Below are 21,284 nucleotides of genomic sequence, written 5' to 3' on the forward strand. Positions count from 1 at the left end.
GTGACATCTCTTCACCAGCGACATTGAACTCCCAGTGTCCAACAAAGCGGTCAACTCCTTCCCATTAACGGTCACTGGGATGAGTTGGGGGTTCCCCATACAATTCACTGTACTGTCCTCCTTCCTTGGGACATAACAAAACCCCGTCAATTTGGCTTTTCTTGCTGGGCACACGGTTGCTTTGTGTCCTGGCTGTTGACAATAGTAACACGTGATTTTCTGCTCTCTGGTGTCTTTATCCCCCTTTCTGTCTTGAACATCGCGACGAGATTCTCCAGCGCTCCATCCACTGGTAGAACTCCTCTGGTCACCTTTCGTTGGTTGGAAATGACGACCCTCTTGGTGAGCGTTCCGATACTGCTGGGCGTGTTTTGCAGCAGCTAGCCCAGTTCTCGGCTCCCGTTCCTTTACCCATGTCCTGATTTCGTACAGCAGGACTCGGAGAAACTGCTCCAGGATGACCATCTCACCAATCTACTCCTTGGTGTATAGTTCCGGTCGCACCCAACGGCGGTAACGATGCCTCAGCCGATTATATGTCTCGGAGGGTGTCTCCCCAACTGGGGTCGTAGTTGCACGAAACCGCTGACGATAGGTTTCTGGAGAGACGTTAAACTTCTCCAACAGCGCCTTCTTGAGTTCGCTGTAGACTGCTGCTTGGTCTTCATCCATCACCAGATAGGCCTCCAGCGCTTGCCCGGTCAACAGTGGAACCAGCTGATAGCTCCATTCTTCCTCCGGCCACTTCCAGGTTCTGGCAAGCCACTCGAACCGATGCAGATAGTTTTCGATGTCTTGCCCTTGCTGGAAGCTTGGCAACTTTGGCTCGGTTCTGAGCATTGGCTGACTGGTGGGCGTCGGTGTGCTCTGGACCCTCAGTGCAGTAGTATTCCTCCGGGCTGCTGGGGTGGGCAGCTCCATTCGTGGACTCTCCAGGCCCAGAGATGAAGAAGCCGGTTGGAAGGCTTGCCGCATGGTTTCCTGCAGAGACTGCAGCGCTTGGAGATAGCGTTTCTCTTGCTGTTCCTGTGCATGCATGAACTGTCGGAACACCTCTGCCATCCCTCCTTCAAAGGTTGTAGTGGGCGGCCCTGCTCCAGTCCTGGATGCTGTACCCTTGGGTCGGACAGGAGGACCCCACTCCTCCTCTCTCTCTTCCTCAGTGGAATCCACCTTTCCCCAGGCTCCATCTTCCTCAGTGGTTGCCCGGGTCTGGGAACGAAGCACCATCTTGGCCTTGCGTCCTCTTGGCACTATCCTGCGAGTAGCCATCCCACTTCTGACACCAAATGTGGTAGAGCGGCCTTACGGGTTCGCCTTCTACCCAAATGATGGCAATACTCGCTGTGATGTTAAAGTGGTGTTTATTTACAATGTGCTCGAGTGCAAAGTCCAAAATATTTACAACTCCCCAGAAAAGTGGAAAAATAAAGAAAACCAAAGAAAATCTGAGAAAATAAAGAAAACTATGTGCAAGCATACAGCACCTACAATTGTGCATTTACTTGACTCGCTTCCAATTCCAAAACTCCACTTCACACTCCTACCACTTCAAACCCGAACTGAAATGGGAGACTGGTTTTTAAAGGGTAAACCCCTCCCCCTGGACTCAACCATTTCTCCCAGAGGGGTCGGAATCTTTACCCAGCCATAGAAAGGAGTTATAACATTATATATAAATAATAAACATCATAACAATAGTAATAACAATAATAACAGCAATAATGAGAACGATACCAATAATATTAACAATAATAATAATAGTAATCGCAAGCAAAAATGTTCCATCAAAATAAACTCGCCGACTTCCGGTTTTACTGCGCATGTGTGGCGCAGCGCTGGCGCTTTAAAGCCAGCCGCTATCCAGCGCTCCGGTTGGCTGCTGTCCAAACCCACCCGGAAGACCGACACAACAAACAGGCGAGTTTCTAAAATTTAACCCCAGAAAAGGAAACCTATACATAGATATTTAAAGACAAATAAAGAATTACAAAGTCTGTCTGTGTCTGTCTGTGTCTGTCTGTGTCTGTCTGTGCTTATTGTCCGGAATGAAAGAATGAAGTGAGTGTGTGCGGCATGTATGCGAGCGAGCGGCGTGCTAACTGGCGTGTGTGTGCACCCACAGCACTGTAGCGAGAAACGGAGGAGAAGTGAATGTGTAGTGGGGTATGTAGTGCCTTGCTGACGAAAGGGACAGTTCACTCTGTCACAATCTGCAACTGACTGGTTTGAGTGCCCAGGATTCTGCTGTTTATTACTGTGCTAGAAACCACAGTGGTACAAACATGTTAATCAATCGTCTAAAATCCCAGATGTGGTCAAAGGGAAAAGCGTATTCAATGTAGAGGGCATTTTTACAAGTTCTGCCGGGCAATGTAGAGGGCAGTTCTGCAGGTGGCGCTACAGCTCAACAAATATACTGTAACATTGTAGGTTTCTTTAGAGTACAACATATTCTCATATCCTCAGTCAGATCTAGATACTCCACAATGTCTATGTATTTCTGTGACACAATGAACACTGAGACTGTCTCTTATAGTCATATTCTTACAGAGGAACCAAGAAGGAAATACAGTAAATAACATTTACAGAAAAATGTCAGACTTTAATTAGTGATTATTAAATACATACATTTTACTAAAGTTCCATAACATTAAATGTAACGTTTAACGTAAAAAGAGTTCGCCATATTCTTCTTTAATTGATAAATAAATTGTCACCGTTCACAAACTGCTGCTGTATAAGAGGAAAAGTGATCATAGTAATCAGTGCCATTGATTATTAGAAAATAATTATCTTCATGTTTGTAGCAGTAACTTTATGAATTGAATATCTCAATTTCAACTGTGAAGATCTCCTGTAAGATACACGGCTTTGATATGACTGAATACAACATGCACTGGATGAGACAGAAACCAGGGAAAAGCTCTGGAATGGTTTGGATATGTGAACTCCGTAGTCTAACTGTACCTCTGTACTGTAAGTTTGGCTTTAACAGCTTCAGCCATGTTCATATTCACCTTCTCAAAATAGAAACCAGGAAATTTGTAGACATGAGAATCATTTCTGTGTTAATGTAATTCTCTAGAGTGCAGCCTACACATGACTGATAACGACATAAAGGATCGTTTATCTAATTATTATCATTTTCATGGATTATGGTGGAGATTCAGATTAATTTAAGGGAACTGGAAATAGATCAGTTTTCAATCTGACCATCACAGGAAGCGTTAATTACATCACAACACGTTCATATCATTATTAATAATAACAAACAGCTGAATTATTTCCCACATTAAATTGATATGGAGATGAAACGGGGTGTGAGTGTGATTAACAGGTGCTCTTATTCACAGGTGGTGTTGGAGGTGTGGGGACCACGGGATTTCGTCTCTGCTTTTTGCAGATGATGTAGTCCTGTTGGCTTCTTCAAATACGGACCTTCAGCGTGCACTGGGACGGTTTGCAGCCGATTGTGAAGCCGCGGGGATGAGAATCAGCACCTCCAAGTCCGAGACCATGGTTCTCAGCCGGAAAAGGGTGGCTTGTCCCCTTCAGGTTGGTGGAAAGCTCCTGCCTCAAGTGGAGGAGTTTAAGCATCTTGGGGTCTTGTTCACGAGTGAGGGAAGGATAGAGCGGGAGATTGACAGGCGGATCGGTGTATCTTCTGTAGTGATGCGGTTGATATACCGGTCTGTTGTGGTGAAGTAAGAACTGAGCCGCAAGGCGAAGCTCTCTATTTACCAGTCGATCTACGTTCCTACCCTCACCTATGGTCATGAGCTTTGGGTCATGACCGAAAGGACAAGATCCTGGATAAGCGGTAGAAGATGGATGGATGGATGGATATATATACTGTAACTAATCATATAATCATTCAATATCACGAGACAATAATCAGGGTAATGTATTCAGTTACTCGGTCATCGTCACGTTCAAACACATGTTCAAACAGACGTATTCTGTCTTACTATGACTGACTTTCATTCCTCTTCTTTCCAGAGCAGACATCTAACTTTCCAGGTATTCCTCCACCTGCTCTCTACTCTCACTACAGAATTTCCTGAAATCTCACTTCTTTAAATAAGGAGACTGATAAAAAGTGTTTGTAAAAGCCACTCTACACTGTGCAATTCCAGTATATTGATATGACTGAGAAAGTAAATGAGGAGATAAATGTAGAGATCAGATGATGAACATTGGGACGATGACAAAAGGCATGATGCTGATCTGAGGAGGTTTTTGTACAGGCACTTCTGTTATCTGTAGCACTGTGTTATGGTAGCGCACACAATAATACACAGCTGTGTCTTCCATCTGCACATTCTGACCCTGGAGGGTCACTGTGTTACTGGAGGTGTCCTGAGTGATGCTGAACCTGTTTTTCAGTGACTCTGTGCCCCCTGTGCTTCCATCACTACAAATGTATCCAATCCACTGCATATTTTTCCCAGTAGCATGTCGAATCCAGTTTGTACAATAACTGCTATCAGTCAAGCTGTAACCAGACACTTTACAGCCAGTGGTCAAAGTCTGTCCAGGCCGGACAATCACATGACCTGGCTGAGTAAAATCAATTGCGCTACACTGCAATAAAAAAATATATAGATAGTAAACATAATATTTTTTTTCTAAAAGATCTCAACATGAAATAGACAAAGTACAACAATGTATGGTTTAAACAAACTTACAGGACGTAGATATGTCCAACACTAGGAGATAAACAAGCAGCATGGTTACAGTTGAGGCTGTACTGGTGGGAGCTGCTCTCTAATCATCCAGCTTTATTGATGTATAGTCAGGGACAGAGTTTACATAATTTAACCTCATGCAAATAGTACTATTGCTCATTTGGTGTAATGGTGAAGGGGCTGCAGGATACAGCTACTGACATGTCCTAAAGTAGTTACTGTAACAGACAGACTACTTTTTTACCTTAAACATTTTAGTGTAAATCGTGTTTAAATTATAAGAATAGGAATCAGGAGTTTATTGGGACTGGAAGTCTTTGGAAATCAGAGATAACATTAAAAAAAAGTATCATTTAGATTCCTGAGAGTTTTTTTTTCTTTGCATTCATTAAGAGGTCAAAATGCCACGGATTTATGTATAACATAGTTTACTGTCAAATGTTGTAACTAGTTATTAATTCATTCCACAGAGGATTTTTAGTTATTGTTAGCTAAACAGATGTATTGTTTCTTTTGTTGTTAAAATGTCTGCAAAATCAGAGTTAATCTTTTTTTTTGTACAAAACCTTTATTCCAACATAGAATTTAAGCAATTAATATGATTAGAATTCTCTCTTTGTAAAGAAAATCTTCTCAGTCTATTTGAACACATTCCGTGTCTCTTTCTTAAACACTCTAATCGTTCTCCAGCTTCATTTAACTCACCGGACAGATTAATGATTTTTGGGATTCTGAAAAAGTGATTCATATTTAACTACAATATTCTGTGTATTTTATAAATTCTGCAGTTTTCACTTTTTGTGGTTTTATATTTGATTTAAACAATAAATGCTGAATGAGTCGGGTCAGGAAAGTCAAACTCAGTAAAGGTAAAATTCTAATTCAAAGCCAAGCAGCAGGAGTGTTAGGGAGCGTTAACTAATACTACAAACAGAACAGTTAGTGACCTGACAATGTGAAACTTACAGAAATAGTTTTCTCCTCTAGTCTGTTCCTCTGTGGATGTTTTTATATCTCTAGTGGGTGTGTCATGCAAACCAAATCCTGTGTTTGAACCATTTATGCTGAAACATTCAGCCCAACAACATAGCAGAAGTTTGTGTTCATTTACAGCAGCAGGAATCATTTTAATTCTTTGAGATGGGACTAGGCAGAGTTTTGAGTTACTTTACTCTAGTAATCTTCATTCAATGTTAGTATTATTTGCTACATTATTTAAAAAAAAACATATTTAATTCATTTTTAATATTAATTCCTACCTTTGAATATTCTTCTATTTCAGATTCCTGCAGTCAGACACTGATCGAGTCTGATCCAGTGATCATCAAACCTGATCAGTCTCATAAACTGACCTGCACAGCCTCTGGATTTAACTTTGGTGGCTCAGACATGGCTTGGATCAGACAGGCACCTGGAAAAGGACTGGAATGGGTTGCATATATCTCAAGCGGCAGTGGTAGCATATATTACTCCAGCACTGTTAAGGGCCGCTTCACCATCTCCAGAGACAACAGTAAGAAGCAGGTGTATCTGCAGATGAACAGCATGAGGACAGAAGACACTGCAGTTTATTACTGCGCCCGTGACACACAGTGATACTTCCCCTTAGACATCAGTACAAAAACACAGACTTACTATAGACACATGACAAGATCACAGTGTCTGGACATTTATACTGATATAATATTTATTTAATTCCTGAATATATCTAATATTTATTGACTATATTTCTCACTGTGACAAACTGACTACAAACTGTGGTAGGAAGGATATTTACATTTACATTATTTACTGTCCTGTGTCACCCAAATGAGGATGAGGTTCCCAACTGAGCCTGGATCCTCTCAAGGTTTCCTCAAAATGGTACTAAATTTAAACTTAAAATATATACTGTATATATGATTCTGTTCTTTTGTAAAGCTGCTTTGAGACAATGTCCATTGTTAAATGTGTAAAACAAATAAATTGAATTGACATACTAAGAACTGAGGAAGTAGATGTTCATTTGTAAATAATCATCGAGACTAATATTGATTTCCCAATTAACTGATTAATTAAACCAGATGATTTACTATGTCACTGCTGATACTGTATCTGAGTGTTTTCTCTCTTTTAAACCATGCTGATAAAAAGTTCTCTATTTCTGAATTCCAACTTTATTTCCGCTAGTCCATGTAAAAATGTATTGTTATTTAATAATTTATTTTACTGACAGCCAGAACATTATAATATTTTATATCTGCACCTGTAGGGGGCAGCAGCTGCTTGTTTTTGAGAAGGATTCATGAAACTATGAAATCTAACAGCTGAAGTGTGTTTATGCAAATTCACCTGTTATAAAAAACCAGCCTCTTGCTCACCCGAAGTTTGTGTCACACGACTGAATCAAAGACCATGATGATGGGGCTGAGGGTCACTCAGTACTACATCTTTGTTATAATGTTAACCAAAGGTACCTGAGACTTCTGTACTGTTTATTTCTTCCCTCAGAATATCTTGACTGTGTTGATGATGATCTTTGTTATGTTTTATCTGCTAGGTGTCAGCAGTGATGAGATCAGACTGGACCAGTCTCCTGCTGTGGTAAAGAGACCTGGAGAAACTGTGAAGATCTCCTGTAAGATAAATGGATATTCAATGACAAGCAACGACATGCACTGGATCAGAAAGAAACCAGGGAAAGCTCTGGAATGGCTTGGCTGGATGAGTACAGGCAATAATGATCCAACATATGCAGAGTCTGTGAAGAACCAGCTCACTTTTACAGAAGACGTCTCAGCAAGCACACAGTACTTAGAGGCCAAGACCCTGAGGACAGAGGACACTGCGGTTTATTACTGTGCCCGAGACCCCACAGTGACTGGAGATGAGGAAGCAGCTGTACAAAAACCAGACACACATTTTCAGAGTTTTTTGAACAAGTCACATGTCCTGTTATCATTTATCTGTTATGTTCTATACATATATATATATTAAAGAGCTCATTAACATTTTGTTTTAAATCCTGTAATGTTTTATTGAAATGTTAAACATGTTTCTGCAGCATTCAGACTCTCTAAAGGCCAAGTGACACCATTTCTGTTCCCCATAATATCTGTACCTCTGTACTGTAAGTTTGGCTTTAACAGCTTCATTCATGTTCATATTCACCTTCTCAAAACAGAAACCAGGATATTTGTAGACATGAGAATCATTTGTGTTAATGTAATTCTCTAGAGTGCAGCCTACACATGACTGATAACGACAAAGGATCGTTTATCTAATTATCATCATTTTCATGGATTATGGTGGAGATTCAGATTAATTTAAGGGAACTGGAAATGAATCAGTTTTCAATCTGACCGTCACAGGAAGCGTTAATTACATCACAACACGTTCATATCATTATTAATAATAACAAACAGCTGAATTATTTCCCACATTAAATTGATATGGAGATGAAACGGGGTGTGAGTGTGATTAACAGCTGCAGAGCTGCACTCAACACAGCCTCTCTGTAATGTTAGTTTATTATTGATTAGTTATTTGGGTTGTTAAACACAGGTTGGACAAATAACACTAATTTATGTAACTACATCCTCCTGTGGTTGTGAAGTTTCTCAGTAACATGACAAGATGTATTTTATAATGCTGTTATAATGTACGGTTCTAAATTAAACAGAATTATAAATGAATAGAAATAAAGTTTCTGTCAGAACTCTGCCCGGACTTTGGCCATGTGCCTTTTGTTTATGTTCCTTGCTCACGTGTCTGCCCCGCCCTTGTCTTTTCCACCCCACCTCTGCACACCTGTCCCTTGTGTCTGAATAATTATTTGTACTATTTAGTTGAGCCGGGTTGCCTTGTGCAGCGCGGAATCCTCTGTTGTCTCTGTCTGCGTCTGAGTTTTGGCTTTGTCCTGTTTCGTGGTTTTTTTTAGTGTGACCAATAGCATGTGAACCATAAGGTATAAATTCCTAATTTTGATAATTAGACTGAGTGTGACTACGCCACCTCCACTTTAACAACTTAGTGGGAGAAAATAAGACAACCCGCTCAAGTAATTCAAATGAATTAGAAGCCAGAGTACAAAGGAGTTTACAATTTATTCAACAGCAAATAAGCTCCACACATACAAAGACCGTTAACAGCTTGCCTACGGGTTCAGATTTAAACACCCACTGGGCATAAAGAAATGAGTTCTAGCTTTAATGAAAAGAATTTTACATTAAAAATCAAATCAAAATTAAACCTGTATGAAAATATTTCAATCACACCTCAAATCCAAAGAATAAATAAGAAAAAACACCCAATACACAAGAACTCAATTCCTACACAAACCCACAGCGCAAACCCAGGTAGAGGGAGATTTTATGCCCAAATCAAACTTAGTAAAACAGGAGCGTATAATTCCCTGTTGTATCAGGTATAATGGTATAAAGAAATACAAAAAATGGAAAAGAAAATAAATGGAAAATACAAAAGAAAAGAAACAGTGGTTGCCTAGTCAACAGCCAAAAGTACTCCTATAAATAAAAACACCTTTAATACATTTCAATTAAAACAAAGCATCAAATATACAAGGTATAAGACATGGGCATTTCACAAATCCAAATTACATACCTCCTTTTAAAACAGCCGGATTAACCTGGCTGCCTATTTTGCAGAGAAGCTTTTCCCCTTTGTCCAATATGACTAAAACAACAATAAACAATTACATTTTAACATTACCATCTCTCCATATTACACAATAAAACCCCACACTTCCATGAGAATAAAAGCAGCATTGTTACCTGACTGATGATATCAGGTGCTATTGAACAATTGATTTATTTGTTACACATGCTGTTCTGGAAAGCTGTGCGTCTGCATTTATGAACTGTGGCAACACAAACAACAATTAATTTAAGCAATATCCCGCAATTATACGTTTCAACTCTTAAAACACTGCAACGTCTTTACCTGATCAATGACACTCCTTAAGAATGCCCAGAAGTCACTAAATCCACCAATTGAAGAGGCAGAATATCCACAGCAACCTTTAGAGCACATACATACCAGAAGAAACGGAATGAAACAATAGTTGTTTTTGTTTTCTTTTTTTTTAAGCAAGATCGTGTAACGGACTAGTCGCAAGAGTCCTTCCAACGCGCACGGATATCAGCGGGAACGAGATCAAACGATAGTTTCTCAGAGTCGCAAGTCTTTAAACACCTGTGTAATTATCCTACCCACCCTCTTAAAGCGAAAGTAGTCTCATTCCGGTCACATTAGTTAAAAAAAACTGTTTCTTTTAAGCTGTCCTGCATTTGGGTCCGTTTCTATTCCGCGTCCGTGACAGTTTCCTGTTCTAAATTAATATAAATTTCTGTAAGTTTTCTTATTATAAATTCACCTGAAAACACCTGATAGTGTATAAACTTACTCATTAACACCTGCCTTAAGCTTCTTATTGGTTCAAACATAAACTCAAGCTGCAGTGATAGATATCTCTAAAAAATACAGACAAGTTTAAAAGATGAGGAGGTTTTCTCATTTATATTTATATATAAGAATCCATCCCATTTTGACCCTAAGATAAGGAGTGTCTCTTTGCAAATGTCCTCCTCTGTTATATATTTAAGCAACAAAGACCAAGAGCTTTTACTTCTTCTGCTCCAACACACAACATGATCTCTACATCCCTACTGCTGCTGCTGCTGGCAGCCGTACACTGTAAGTGTTTTTACATTTGACATGTAATACAGTTTTGGTTCCTTAAAGCTTTTTGCTTTTACATCATTAAAATAACTTTTCTTTAACAGGTGTTCACAGTGTTGAGCTGATCCAGACCGGATCCACAGTATTAACTCCTGGTCAGTCACTGACTCTGACCTGTAAAGTGTCTGGATATTCATTAACTGATAGCAGCTACTGTACATACTGGATATGACAACCTGCAGGAAAAACTCTGGAATGGATCGGAGATATATGTGGTAATGGTAACACTTACTACAGTGAGAAACTGAAAAGCAGGTTTCAGGTTTCCAGAGACACGTCCAGCAGCACAGTGACATTAACAGGACAGAACATGCAGACTGAAGACACAGCTGAGTATTACTGCGCTCGTGGTCCTCACAGTGAGACGAATAAACAACATCACTGTACAAAAACTCCTCATTCAGTGTTCACAATAACAAGACAGAAAACACAACACTATCTATCTATCTGAGGCTAAATTTAAAAAAAAATGATCCCACAAATGATCACAAAACATTTCAATCTAGTTATTTGTTTAAGTTAATGATGTTGATTTAAATCCATATTATTATATCTCTAATATTGCTGCACATCATAAAGACTATTATAATCACAACACTTTCCTGAACTTTATATAAAGTAGTGTTTTTGTCTAATAATAATCACATCAACAAATTAGAATTTGTGTAAACATGTCTGAGCAAGTGTGGATCAGACAACTGGATCAGACAACAAGCTGGAAAAGCTCTAGAATGGATTGGGGTTATCTAGGCTGATGCCAGTCAAACAATATACACCAAAGACATTGAGGGACGTTTAGAAATGACCAGAGACAACTCCAAAAACATGGTGTATCTGCAGCTGACTGGTTTGAGAGCCCAGGATTCTGCTGTTTATTACTGTGCTAGAAACCACAGTGGTACAAACATGTTAATCAATCGTCCAAAATCTCAGATGTGGTCAAAGAGAAAAACGTATTCAATGTAGAGGCCATTTTCACAAGATCTGCAGGTGGCGCTACAGCTTAACAAATATACTGTAACATTGTAGGTTTCATTAAAGTACAACATATTCTCATATCCTCAGTCACAGCTAGACCACAATTTCTAAGTCTTTCTGTGAGACATTGAACACTGAGACTGTCTCTTATAGTCATAATTTCCTGAAAGAAACAACAAGGGAAATAAATAACATTTACTGAATATTCGCTAACGTTTATCACCAACGTGTATTGAAAGCATGTATTTTACAAAATTATCACAACAAGAACTGTAACTATAAACATGAAAAGAATTCACCATATTCTTCTTAGATTAATAAATAAATTGTCACCGTTCACAGACTGCTGCTGTATAAGAGGAAAAGTGATCATAGTAATCAGTGCCATTGATTATTAGAAAATAATTATATTCATGTTTGTAGCAGTAACTTCATGTCACAGTACAGCCAAAGGGTGCAGAATTACACAATTTCATGGGTTTTGTTTGTATTTTACACAATAAATTATCGGCACCTGCATCCACCACCTCTACAATTCCTGAGTATGATGTAACCTGGTCCTTGTGATCCACCTGGTCCTTGATTCTTGTCTTATAACAACACACCCAAGTGTTTTACTCCTTACTGAATTTGCCAATTTGAAGAGTGTGTTCACTTTACATGAATTCACCTGAGAACATCTCTCAATGTTCCAAATTTTATAGATTTAAAATCACAGATTTGAGAAGTTTATGCTATGATGAGGTTTTTACATCTAGAGGAATCCAAGTTTTTCCTTCTAAAGCCCTATTCGGATGGGATCAGTTTTACGTGGGGACGTGGAGTAATGCAATTTTACCTCAGGACGTCTGTAATATTAATTGGCCAATTCGCACGGGACAAGACATCTCAGTAAAACTAGCAGAAGTGGGAGGGGTAACTCGCTTTATGCACCACAGTAACCTCCTTCTCGTCATGTGCGTATGACGTTGCTTCCTGTTATCACGTGCGCAAACAGACAACATGGCACCTCCATGCTTGCAAAACGCGCCAAAAACTACTTTTAAACAGGAAATGACGGAATTTTACCGTACATATTTACAGCGAGTCTATTCGGACGGGATTAGTATTACCTGAGGTAATTTTTGCGGACCTTTTTACAGAAGGTAAAAGTTGCCGTAATCTTTACTGACATTGTCCGTAATGAATACCGAGATGGCACATTCGGACGGGACTAAAATCACAGAGAAGTGATCCCCACATCCCCACGTAAAACTAATCCCGTCCGAATAGGGCTTAAGTTTCTCAGAAAAGTGAGAAAATGACATCAGCTAGCTTTCTGTCAGATGATTTAATGAGATTGTAGTGCTAAATTTTAAACTACAATTATATTTTTTATAATTATATACAATTACAATTTTATACTACAAATAAATCAAGTAAATTAACACTGACATCTATACATCATATTATAATTGAGTTATGATTTAGATTGATCATGACCAAATTTACAGTCCTGCTCACTGAGTCATTGTTCCTTGTCCCAGTGAGATTGACTTGTACATAACTGTAGGAAATGATTGATATATAGTAAAATTAGTTTTCTTTCAAATTTGTATTGTAAAATTGTAAAACAGGATTTATTCTTAAATATGTTATACAAATTAAACTATTAACATTGATATTATTTAGATATTTTCATTGATTTGCTGTGAATCCTGAGGTTTTCTGAATGTCTTTTTTTCTGGCTTTAATGTGTAAGCTCTCACTATGTTCACTATTACTTTACATGCATAAGAAAAGTGCTGCTATCTAACAGGTGATGTGCTGAACACAGGAAAGTGATGTACTTATTATTTATGGTGTATCATTTTTGTTATATTTGTTACGTATTTTATAAATAGTCTTTGAATCATGCAGTTGTGGTCATTTCATATATATGTCTGTAATAAGTGTAATAAGTACAATATATGACAATAATAGGATGTGCTGCTTTCTAAATATTATAGATAGAAGGAGAAAATCATACTGCTTGAGAGTAAGAAGCTGGAGACAGTATAAATGTATACTATATCAGTTCAATCAGGTGTGTATGGAGTAGGGAAAACTCCAAATTGTTGAATAAAGTGAACAGAGACTGCAAGTCCTATTCTGTGAATGTGAATGAAAAAGGATGATGCTAAATTATAATATGAGAAATTTGCATGTAAGTCTCTGTCTCCTACTGCACTTCTCCATGAACCTCATGCACTGGATCCAACAGAAACCAGGGAAAGATTCAGATTAATTTGAGGGAACTGGAAATAGATCAGATTTCAATCTGTCCATCACAAGAAGTGTTAATTACATCACAACACGTTCATATCATTATTAATAATAACAAACAGCTGAATTATTTCCCACATTAAATTGATATGGAGATGAAACGGAGTGTGAGTGTGATTAACAGCTGCAGAGCTGCACTCAACACAGCAATTTGTCTGAAACACATGATGTTTTTATATCTCTAGTGGGTGTGTCATGCAAACCAAATCCTGTGTTTGAACCATTTATGCTGAAACTTTCAGCCCAACAACATAGCAGCAGTTTGTGTTCATTTACAGCAGCAGGAATCATTTTAATTCTTTGAGATGGGACTAGACAGAGTTTTGAGTTACTTTACTCTAGCAATCTTCATTCAATGTTAGTATTATTATTTACTTTAACGATTTTTCAGTTTTCTTATTTTTTAACTTTAACTCCTACCTTTGAATATTCTTCTATTTCAGATTCCTGCAGTCAGACACTGATCGAGTCTGATCCAGTGATCATCAAACCTGATCAGTCTCATAAACTGACCTGCACAGCCTCTGGATTTGACTTTAGTAGCTACTGGATGGCTTGGATCAGACAGGCGCCTGGAAAAGGACTGGAATTTGTTGCAATTATCGAGTATGATAGTGATAGGAAGTTTTACTCCAGCGCTGTTCAGGGCCGCTTCACCATCTCCAGAGACAACGGTAAGAAGCAGGTGTATCTGCAGATGAACAGCATGAGGACAGAAGACACTGCAGTTTATTACTGCGCCCGAAGGGATACAGCACACAGTGATACTTCCCCTTAGACATCAATACAAAAACACAGACTTACTATAGACACATGAAAAGCTCACAATCTGTTACAAAAAAATGTTACAAATTTGAAACTTTAATTTTAAAATTTTTATTGTATGTTTCTTTTCTTTTTTAAAGCTGCTTTGAGAAAATATCCACTCTTAAATGTGTTATATAAATAAATTGAATTAAATTAACAGACTAAGAACTATTTAAGTAGATGTTCACAAATCTAGGAAAAAAATTAATATTAATTTCCCTATTAATTGATTTGGTTAAACCAAATGATTTACTATGTTACTGCTGATACTGTGTCTGAGTGTTTACTCTCTTTTAAACCATGCTGATAAAAATGCTACAATTCTGAATTCCTACTTTCTTTATTTTCATTGTTGGTCCATGTGAAAGTTTTTTTTTTTTTTTTTTTTATTGGCAGCAAGAACATTATAATCTTCTGTATCTGCACCTGTAGGGGGCAGCAGCTGCTTGTTTTCAAGAGGTTTTCATGAAGCTATGAAATCTAACAGCTGAAGTGTGTTATGCAAATTCACCCTGTTATAAAAATAGCACCCTTTTGCTAACACAACTTTCGTGGCACACGACTGAATCAAAGATACCTGATATAACCCTAAAGTAGGCGTGGCCTAAACTAATTATTAGGAATGTAAATATAAATAAACTATTCTTAGCTCCTGGAAATGCTGGAAAAAGCCCACAGGTAGAAATAACAGCTCTGTCAGCATACTGTGTTAATGTGGATCTGACTGTTCCTCAAGCCAACAAAATAGTAGACACCACAGTCCCAATACACACTGTGATACACACATCCCAGTCCCAATACACACTGTAATACACACATCCCAGTCCCAATACACACTGTAATACACACATCCCAGTCCCAATACACACTGTAATACACACATCCCAGTCCCATTACACACTGTAATACACACATCACAGTCCCAATACACACTGTAATACATTTACATTTACATTTACAGCATTTGGCAGACGCCCTTATCCAGAGTGACGTACATAAGTGCTTAAATCTCTAACATTGAATACATTAATGCTGGCTCACTAAGTTACATACTTAAGATACCATGAGTTTAAAACATTTGTTCAAAGTTACAATGAAAGTGTCAAAGGTGTGTTTTTTTTTTGTTTGTTTTTTTTGTTTTTTTAAATGCAAAAGATAATGAAAGAAGTGCTAGTTGAAGTGTTTCCTGAATAAGTAAGTCTTCAACCGCCGCTTGAAAATAGCCAGTGACTCAGCTGTCCGGACCTCTAGGGGAAGTTCGTTCCACCACCTTGGTGCCAGTACAGAGAAGAGTCTTGTAGTATACTTGCCTCTTACCCTGAGAGATGGTGGAACCAGTCGAGCAGTGCTGGTAGATCGGAGGGTGCGGGGTGCAGTGTGAGGAGTGATGAGGGCTTTGAGGTAAGAGGGAGCTGGTCCATTTTTGGCTTTGTAGGCCAGCATCAGTGTTTTGAATCTGATGCGTGCAGCTACCGGAAGCCAGTGGAGGGATCGCAGCAGCGGGGTGGTATGCGAGAACTTTGGCAGTTTGAAAACAAGCCGGGCAGCTGCATTTTGGATCATTTGCAGAGGACGGATTGCGTTCATAGGTAGACCTGCCAGCAGTGCATTGCAGTGATCCAGTCTAGAAATGACAAGAGACTGAACAAGTACCTGAGCAGCCTGTGTGGACAGAAATGGTCGAATCCTTCTAATGTTGTAGAGAAGAAACCGACATGAGCGAGTCACATTAGCAACATGAGAGGAAAAGGACAGTTGATTGTCCATGGTTACCCCAAGGTTGCGAGCTGTGGCTGAAGGGGAGATCAGATCGTTGTGCAAGGATATAGCAAGATCATGACCTGGGGATGAATCACCTGGGATGAAGAGCAGTTCAGTTTTGCTAGGATTAAGCTTTAACTGATGAGCAGTCATCCATGATGAAATTTCTGCCAGACATGCAGAGATCCGTTCAGAAGCTGTGGCATCTGCGGGTGGGAAAGAGAAGATAAGTTGTGTATAATCAGCATAGCAGTGGTAAGAGAACCCATGTGAGGAAATAACTTCACCAAGAGAGTGAGTATACAGGGAGAACAGAAGAGGACCAAGTACTGAGCCTTGTGGGATGCCAGTGGAGAGTCTGCGTGGAGCAGATGTCACTCCCCTCCATGTTACCTGATATGAGCGTCCTTCCAGGTAGGAAGCGAACCATTCCCAAGCTGATCCGCAAATCCCAAGACTCCTGAGGGTGGCTGAGAGAGTCTTATGGTTGACCGTATCAAACGCTGCTGAAAGGTCAAGGAGGATAAGGACGGATGAGAGATTGGCTGATCTAGCAGCATGTAGTTTCTCAGAGACATCTAAAAGGGCTGTCTCTATGGAATGAGCTGCTTTAAAGCCAGACTGGTTGGGGTCTTGGAGGTTGTTCTGTGAGAGATAGACAGACAGTTGATTAAAGACAATGCGTTCAAGAATTTTTGAAAGAAACGAGAGAAGTGATACCGGTCTGTAGTTACTGATGTCTGATGGATCCAGAGCAGGTTTCTTCAGGATGGGAATAACCCTTGCTCTCTTGAAGGTAGTTGGTACCTGACCAGATGCTATGGATCTATTGGCGATAGTTGTAATGACCTAATAACACCTCCAGGGTTGGGGGTTCGATCCGCCTTGTGTGTGGAGTTTGCATGTTCTCACCGTGTCTCCGGGGCTTCCTCCCCCGGTCCAAAGACATGCATAGTAGGTTGATTGGCATCTCTGGAAAAATTGTCCGTAGTGTGTGAGTGCGTGAGTGAGTGAATGAGAGTGTGTGTGTGCCCTGCGATGGGTTGGCACTCCGTCCAGGGTGTATCCTGCCTTGATGCCCGATGACGCCTGAGATAGGCACAGGCTCCCCGTGACCCGAGGTAGTTTGGATAAGCGGTAGAAAATGAATGAATGAATGAATGAATACACTTATGTTTTCTTTTTTTATGTGGCAGGTGTCTGATTCTTGTGTCTATTCCCACTGGTTCAGTGGTGAAAAACCTGGAGAAACTCTGAGTCTTTCCTGTAAAGGATCTGGGATTAACTTCAGTGGATTTTTACAGGATATTTAACCAGCAGTTGGAACCAGCAGAGTGTTTAATGATTGAATGATTCAGGAATAATATAGCATGTTTCCAGCAGTGTGTTGGTGGAGTCACTGGCTACAATGAAAGACTGAAAAGCAGGTTTCAGGTTTCCAGAGACACGTCCAGCAGCACAGTGACATTAACAGGACAGAACATGCAGACTGAAGACACAGCTGTGTATTACTGCACTCGAGAACCTCACAGTGAGACGAATAAACAACATCCCTGTACAAAAACTCCTCATTCAGTGTGACACAAGACACAACACTGATCTATCCGAGTCTAAATCAAAAACAATAATCCTGCAGATTATCACAGAAAGTTTCAAGCTAGATATTTGTTTAAGTTGATTTAAATCCACAATATTATATCTTTAATATTGCTGCACATCATAACGACTATTATAATAATATCACAATTCTGAACTTTATATATTGTTGTGTCTTTGATTAATAATAATAATATCAAAAAATCTGATTTTGTGTGAACATGTGTGAGAAAGTGTGAGAGCATTATTCCATGACTATAAAAAGGTAAAACTATCCTTATGTTCTATTATCATAATCCCAATCTTCTCATTCATAGATAATAATCCTTAAAGGTAAATTTTATATATAATTCTTGATGGCTGTTTCTACATATGATTCACATTTCCTCCATCAGATGAATCTCCTCATGATTTAAATACATTTCAGATTCATTCTGGTTTGAATGGTTTGAGTGCCCAGTATTCTGCTTTTTATTTATTGTGCTAGACAACATAGTGGTACAAACATGTTAATGAGCCATCCAAAATCTTTCCCCAAATGTGGTAAAGGAAACAAGTGCATACAATATACGGGCATTTTCACAAGATCTGCAGGTGGTGCTAAGGCTTAACAAATATACTGTAACATTTTAGGTTTCTTTGAATTACAACATAGTCTCATATCCTCAGTCAGATCTAGATACTTCGCAATTTCTATGTATTTCTGTGAGACATTGAACACTGAGACTGTCTCTTATAAACAAATTCTTACAGAAGAACAAAGAGGGAAATAAATGACATTGACAGAAAAATAGTTGACTTTTATTTAATTCATGATTATGGAATACATACATTTCACAAAAGTTCTACAACATTAACTGTAAGTATAAACGTAAATAGAGTTCACCATATTCTTCTTTAATTAATAAATAAATCGGAACCGTTCACAGACTGCTGCTGTATAAGAGAAAAAGTGATCATATCATGCTGAATAATCAGTGCCATTAATTTTTGAAGCAGTAATTTCATGTCAAAGTAGAACCAAAGGGTGCAGAATTACACAATTTCATGGGTTTTGTTTGTATTTTACACAATAAATTATCAGCAACTGCATACACCACATCAGGAATCTACAATTCCTGACATCCTGATTATTGTCCTATAACAACACACCCCATGTGTTTTACTCCTTACTGAATATGCTGATATGAAGAGTGTGTTCACTTCACATAAATTTACATGAGAACATCTCTCAATGTTCCAAATTTTATAGATTTAAAATCACAGATTAGAGATGTTCATGAGATGAGAAGGTTTTTACATCTAAAAATGTTTCACCTTCTAAGTTTCTCAGAAGTGTAAGAAGACAACATCAGCTAGCTTTCTGTCAGTTGATTTGATGAGATTGTAGTGCTAAATTTTAAACTACAATTAGATTTTTTAAAAGTATACGTTTTAAATCAAGAAAATAAACACTGACATCTCTACATCACATTATAATTAAGTTATGATTAAGATTGATCATGACCAGATTACTGTCCTGCAGTCCACTGAGTAATTGTTCCTTGTCCAGTGGGATTCACTTCTACATAATTGTAGGAAATGATAAATATTATAGAGAGAAGGAGAAAATCATACCGATTGATAGTAAGAAGCTGGAGACTGTATAAATGTATACTATTTCCTTTCATTTAGGTGTTTATATAGTAGGCAAAATTTCAAATTGTTGAATAAAGTGAGCAGAGACTGCAAGTCCTCTTCTGAGAATGTGAATGAAAGAGGATGATTCTTATGATTAAAACACAATATGAGAAATTTGCATGTAAGTCTCTGTCTCCTCCCTCCTCTCTCTTTTTCTCATCAAGTCAGGAACAGAGACGTAATAAAAAGCTCTCTGAACTGTGGAGATTCTGGATGAGCAGCCGTACCCAGTGCTAATCAAATCACCATGAGCTCCATCTGTCTCCTGCTGTTTCTAACAGCTGTGTCCAGTAAGTGCAGTTTTTTCACTCACTAAAATAACTGTTTTTATTTCATTGTGCATCTCTTATGGATATGAAAGAGCATTGACTGTATCGTCAAACAAAGCATTTGATTCTGTGTTGCTCTTTACAGGTGTGGATTCGGTTGAATTTACTCAGTCAGATAATATAGTGGTTCGACCTGGAGAGGTGTTTACCATCTCCTGTAAATTCTCTGGGTTTTCAATATCCAGCTACTGTCCAAACTGGATTCGACAAACGCCATCCAAGGCTATGGAATATATCGGATATGTGTGTAGCAGCAGCTCTTCTGTAAAAGACTCACTCAAGAACAAAATCAGTTTCTCTGCAGACGTTTCCAGCAGCACAGTGTTTTTAAAGGGGCAAAACTTTCAGACTGAGGACACAGCTGTGTATTACTGTGCCCGAAAGCCACAGTCATTCAGATTACTGGTACAGCTGTACAAAAACCAAGGTCACGCTCTGATGAGCTCCATTTAGTCTGAATTTGGTCATGTCCATGATGAATGTTTGACAAAGACCTGACTGAAGATTGTATTTTAGACCTTTATGTGTTTGCTTATTTTAACAAGAAAAAAATAATAAATAAAATCTTGAAAATTCTGTATATTCAAGCACACGCAGTAGCAGTCATGCTGAAGTGATTTGCTTGAATGACTGTGTGTTAATTTGCATGTTGTGTATCAACACAACATGCAAATTAACACACAGTCATTCAAGCAAATTTAAGTTTAAAGTTTATTTGTTATTACATTTAAAAAAATGTGTGTTGGCCTGGGAAAAGTCTTCATGTGGTCAACATTTGTCTAGTATAAATAAATCTGAAAACTAGACTTAATGGATAGTGGATTCCTCTTGCAAAAACCTTATGAGACATGTTACAGACATCCTCTCAGTGTGACTAATAAATCATCTCAGTCACACTTCATGAATGAAGTCATAATCGTTTGCAGCATTTTAAAACACAGTCACACAAAGTCATTTTTTTTTTTTGAAGAAAACATAATTGAAAAAGACTACAGGATCAGTGTTTAATGAGTAATCAGCGATGATTTGTTACCTGAAATATTTCTTTATTTAAATTTAGTTTTTATTAGACACACAGATGAACAATGACAGTTTCTGAAAGGCCAGAATGTTTTTCTGGATGTTCCAGTGATCCACAGTGATGGACTAAAAAGACATGAGATCTGATGAGTAAAGAGCAGTGATGAACCTGACAGCATGAAACACACCCAGAGTTTTACAGGAAGCTTTTTCTCCTCTCGTCTGTTCCTCTGTGGATGTTTTTATATCTCTAGTGGGTGTGTCATGCAAACCAAATCCTGTGTTTGAACCATTTATGCTGAAACATTCAGCCCAACAACATAGCAGCAGTTTGTGTTCATTTACAGCAGCAGGAATCATTTTAATTCTTTGAGATGGG

The 21,284-nt window shown here is 38.6% G+C and overlaps 3 gene segments (V, D, J or C); 2 read left to right on the forward strand and 1 right to left on the reverse strand.

Moving 5' to 3' along the window:
• Positions 1–4,185: 4,185 nt before the first annotated feature.
• On the reverse strand, positions 4,186–6,082 carry LOC132861617 (Ig heavy chain V region 3-6-like). The segment is given in 2 exon segments: positions 4,186–4,587; positions 6,044–6,082. Coding segments are annotated over 2 exon segments (441 nt in total).
• Positions 6,083–7,091: 1,009 nt separating this feature from the next.
• Positions 7,092–7,925, forward strand: LOC132861619 (immunoglobulin heavy variable 1-3-like). The segment is given in 3 exon segments: positions 7,092–7,143; positions 7,231–7,571; positions 7,908–7,925. Coding segments are annotated over 3 exon segments (411 nt in total).
• Positions 7,926–19,738: 11,813 nt separating this feature from the next.
• Positions 19,739–20,338, forward strand: LOC132861620 (Ig heavy chain V region 914-like). The segment is given in 2 exon segments: positions 19,739–19,846; positions 19,971–20,338. Coding segments are annotated over 2 exon segments (411 nt in total).
• The last annotated feature ends 946 nt before the right edge of the window (positions 20,339–21,284 follow it).

Source organism: Tachysurus vachellii, chromosome 18 (genome assembly GCF_030014155.1).
Source record: "Tachysurus vachellii isolate PV-2020 chromosome 18, HZAU_Pvac_v1, whole genome shotgun sequence".
Lineage (NCBI taxonomy): Eukaryota > Metazoa > Chordata > Actinopteri > Siluriformes > Bagridae > Tachysurus > Tachysurus vachellii.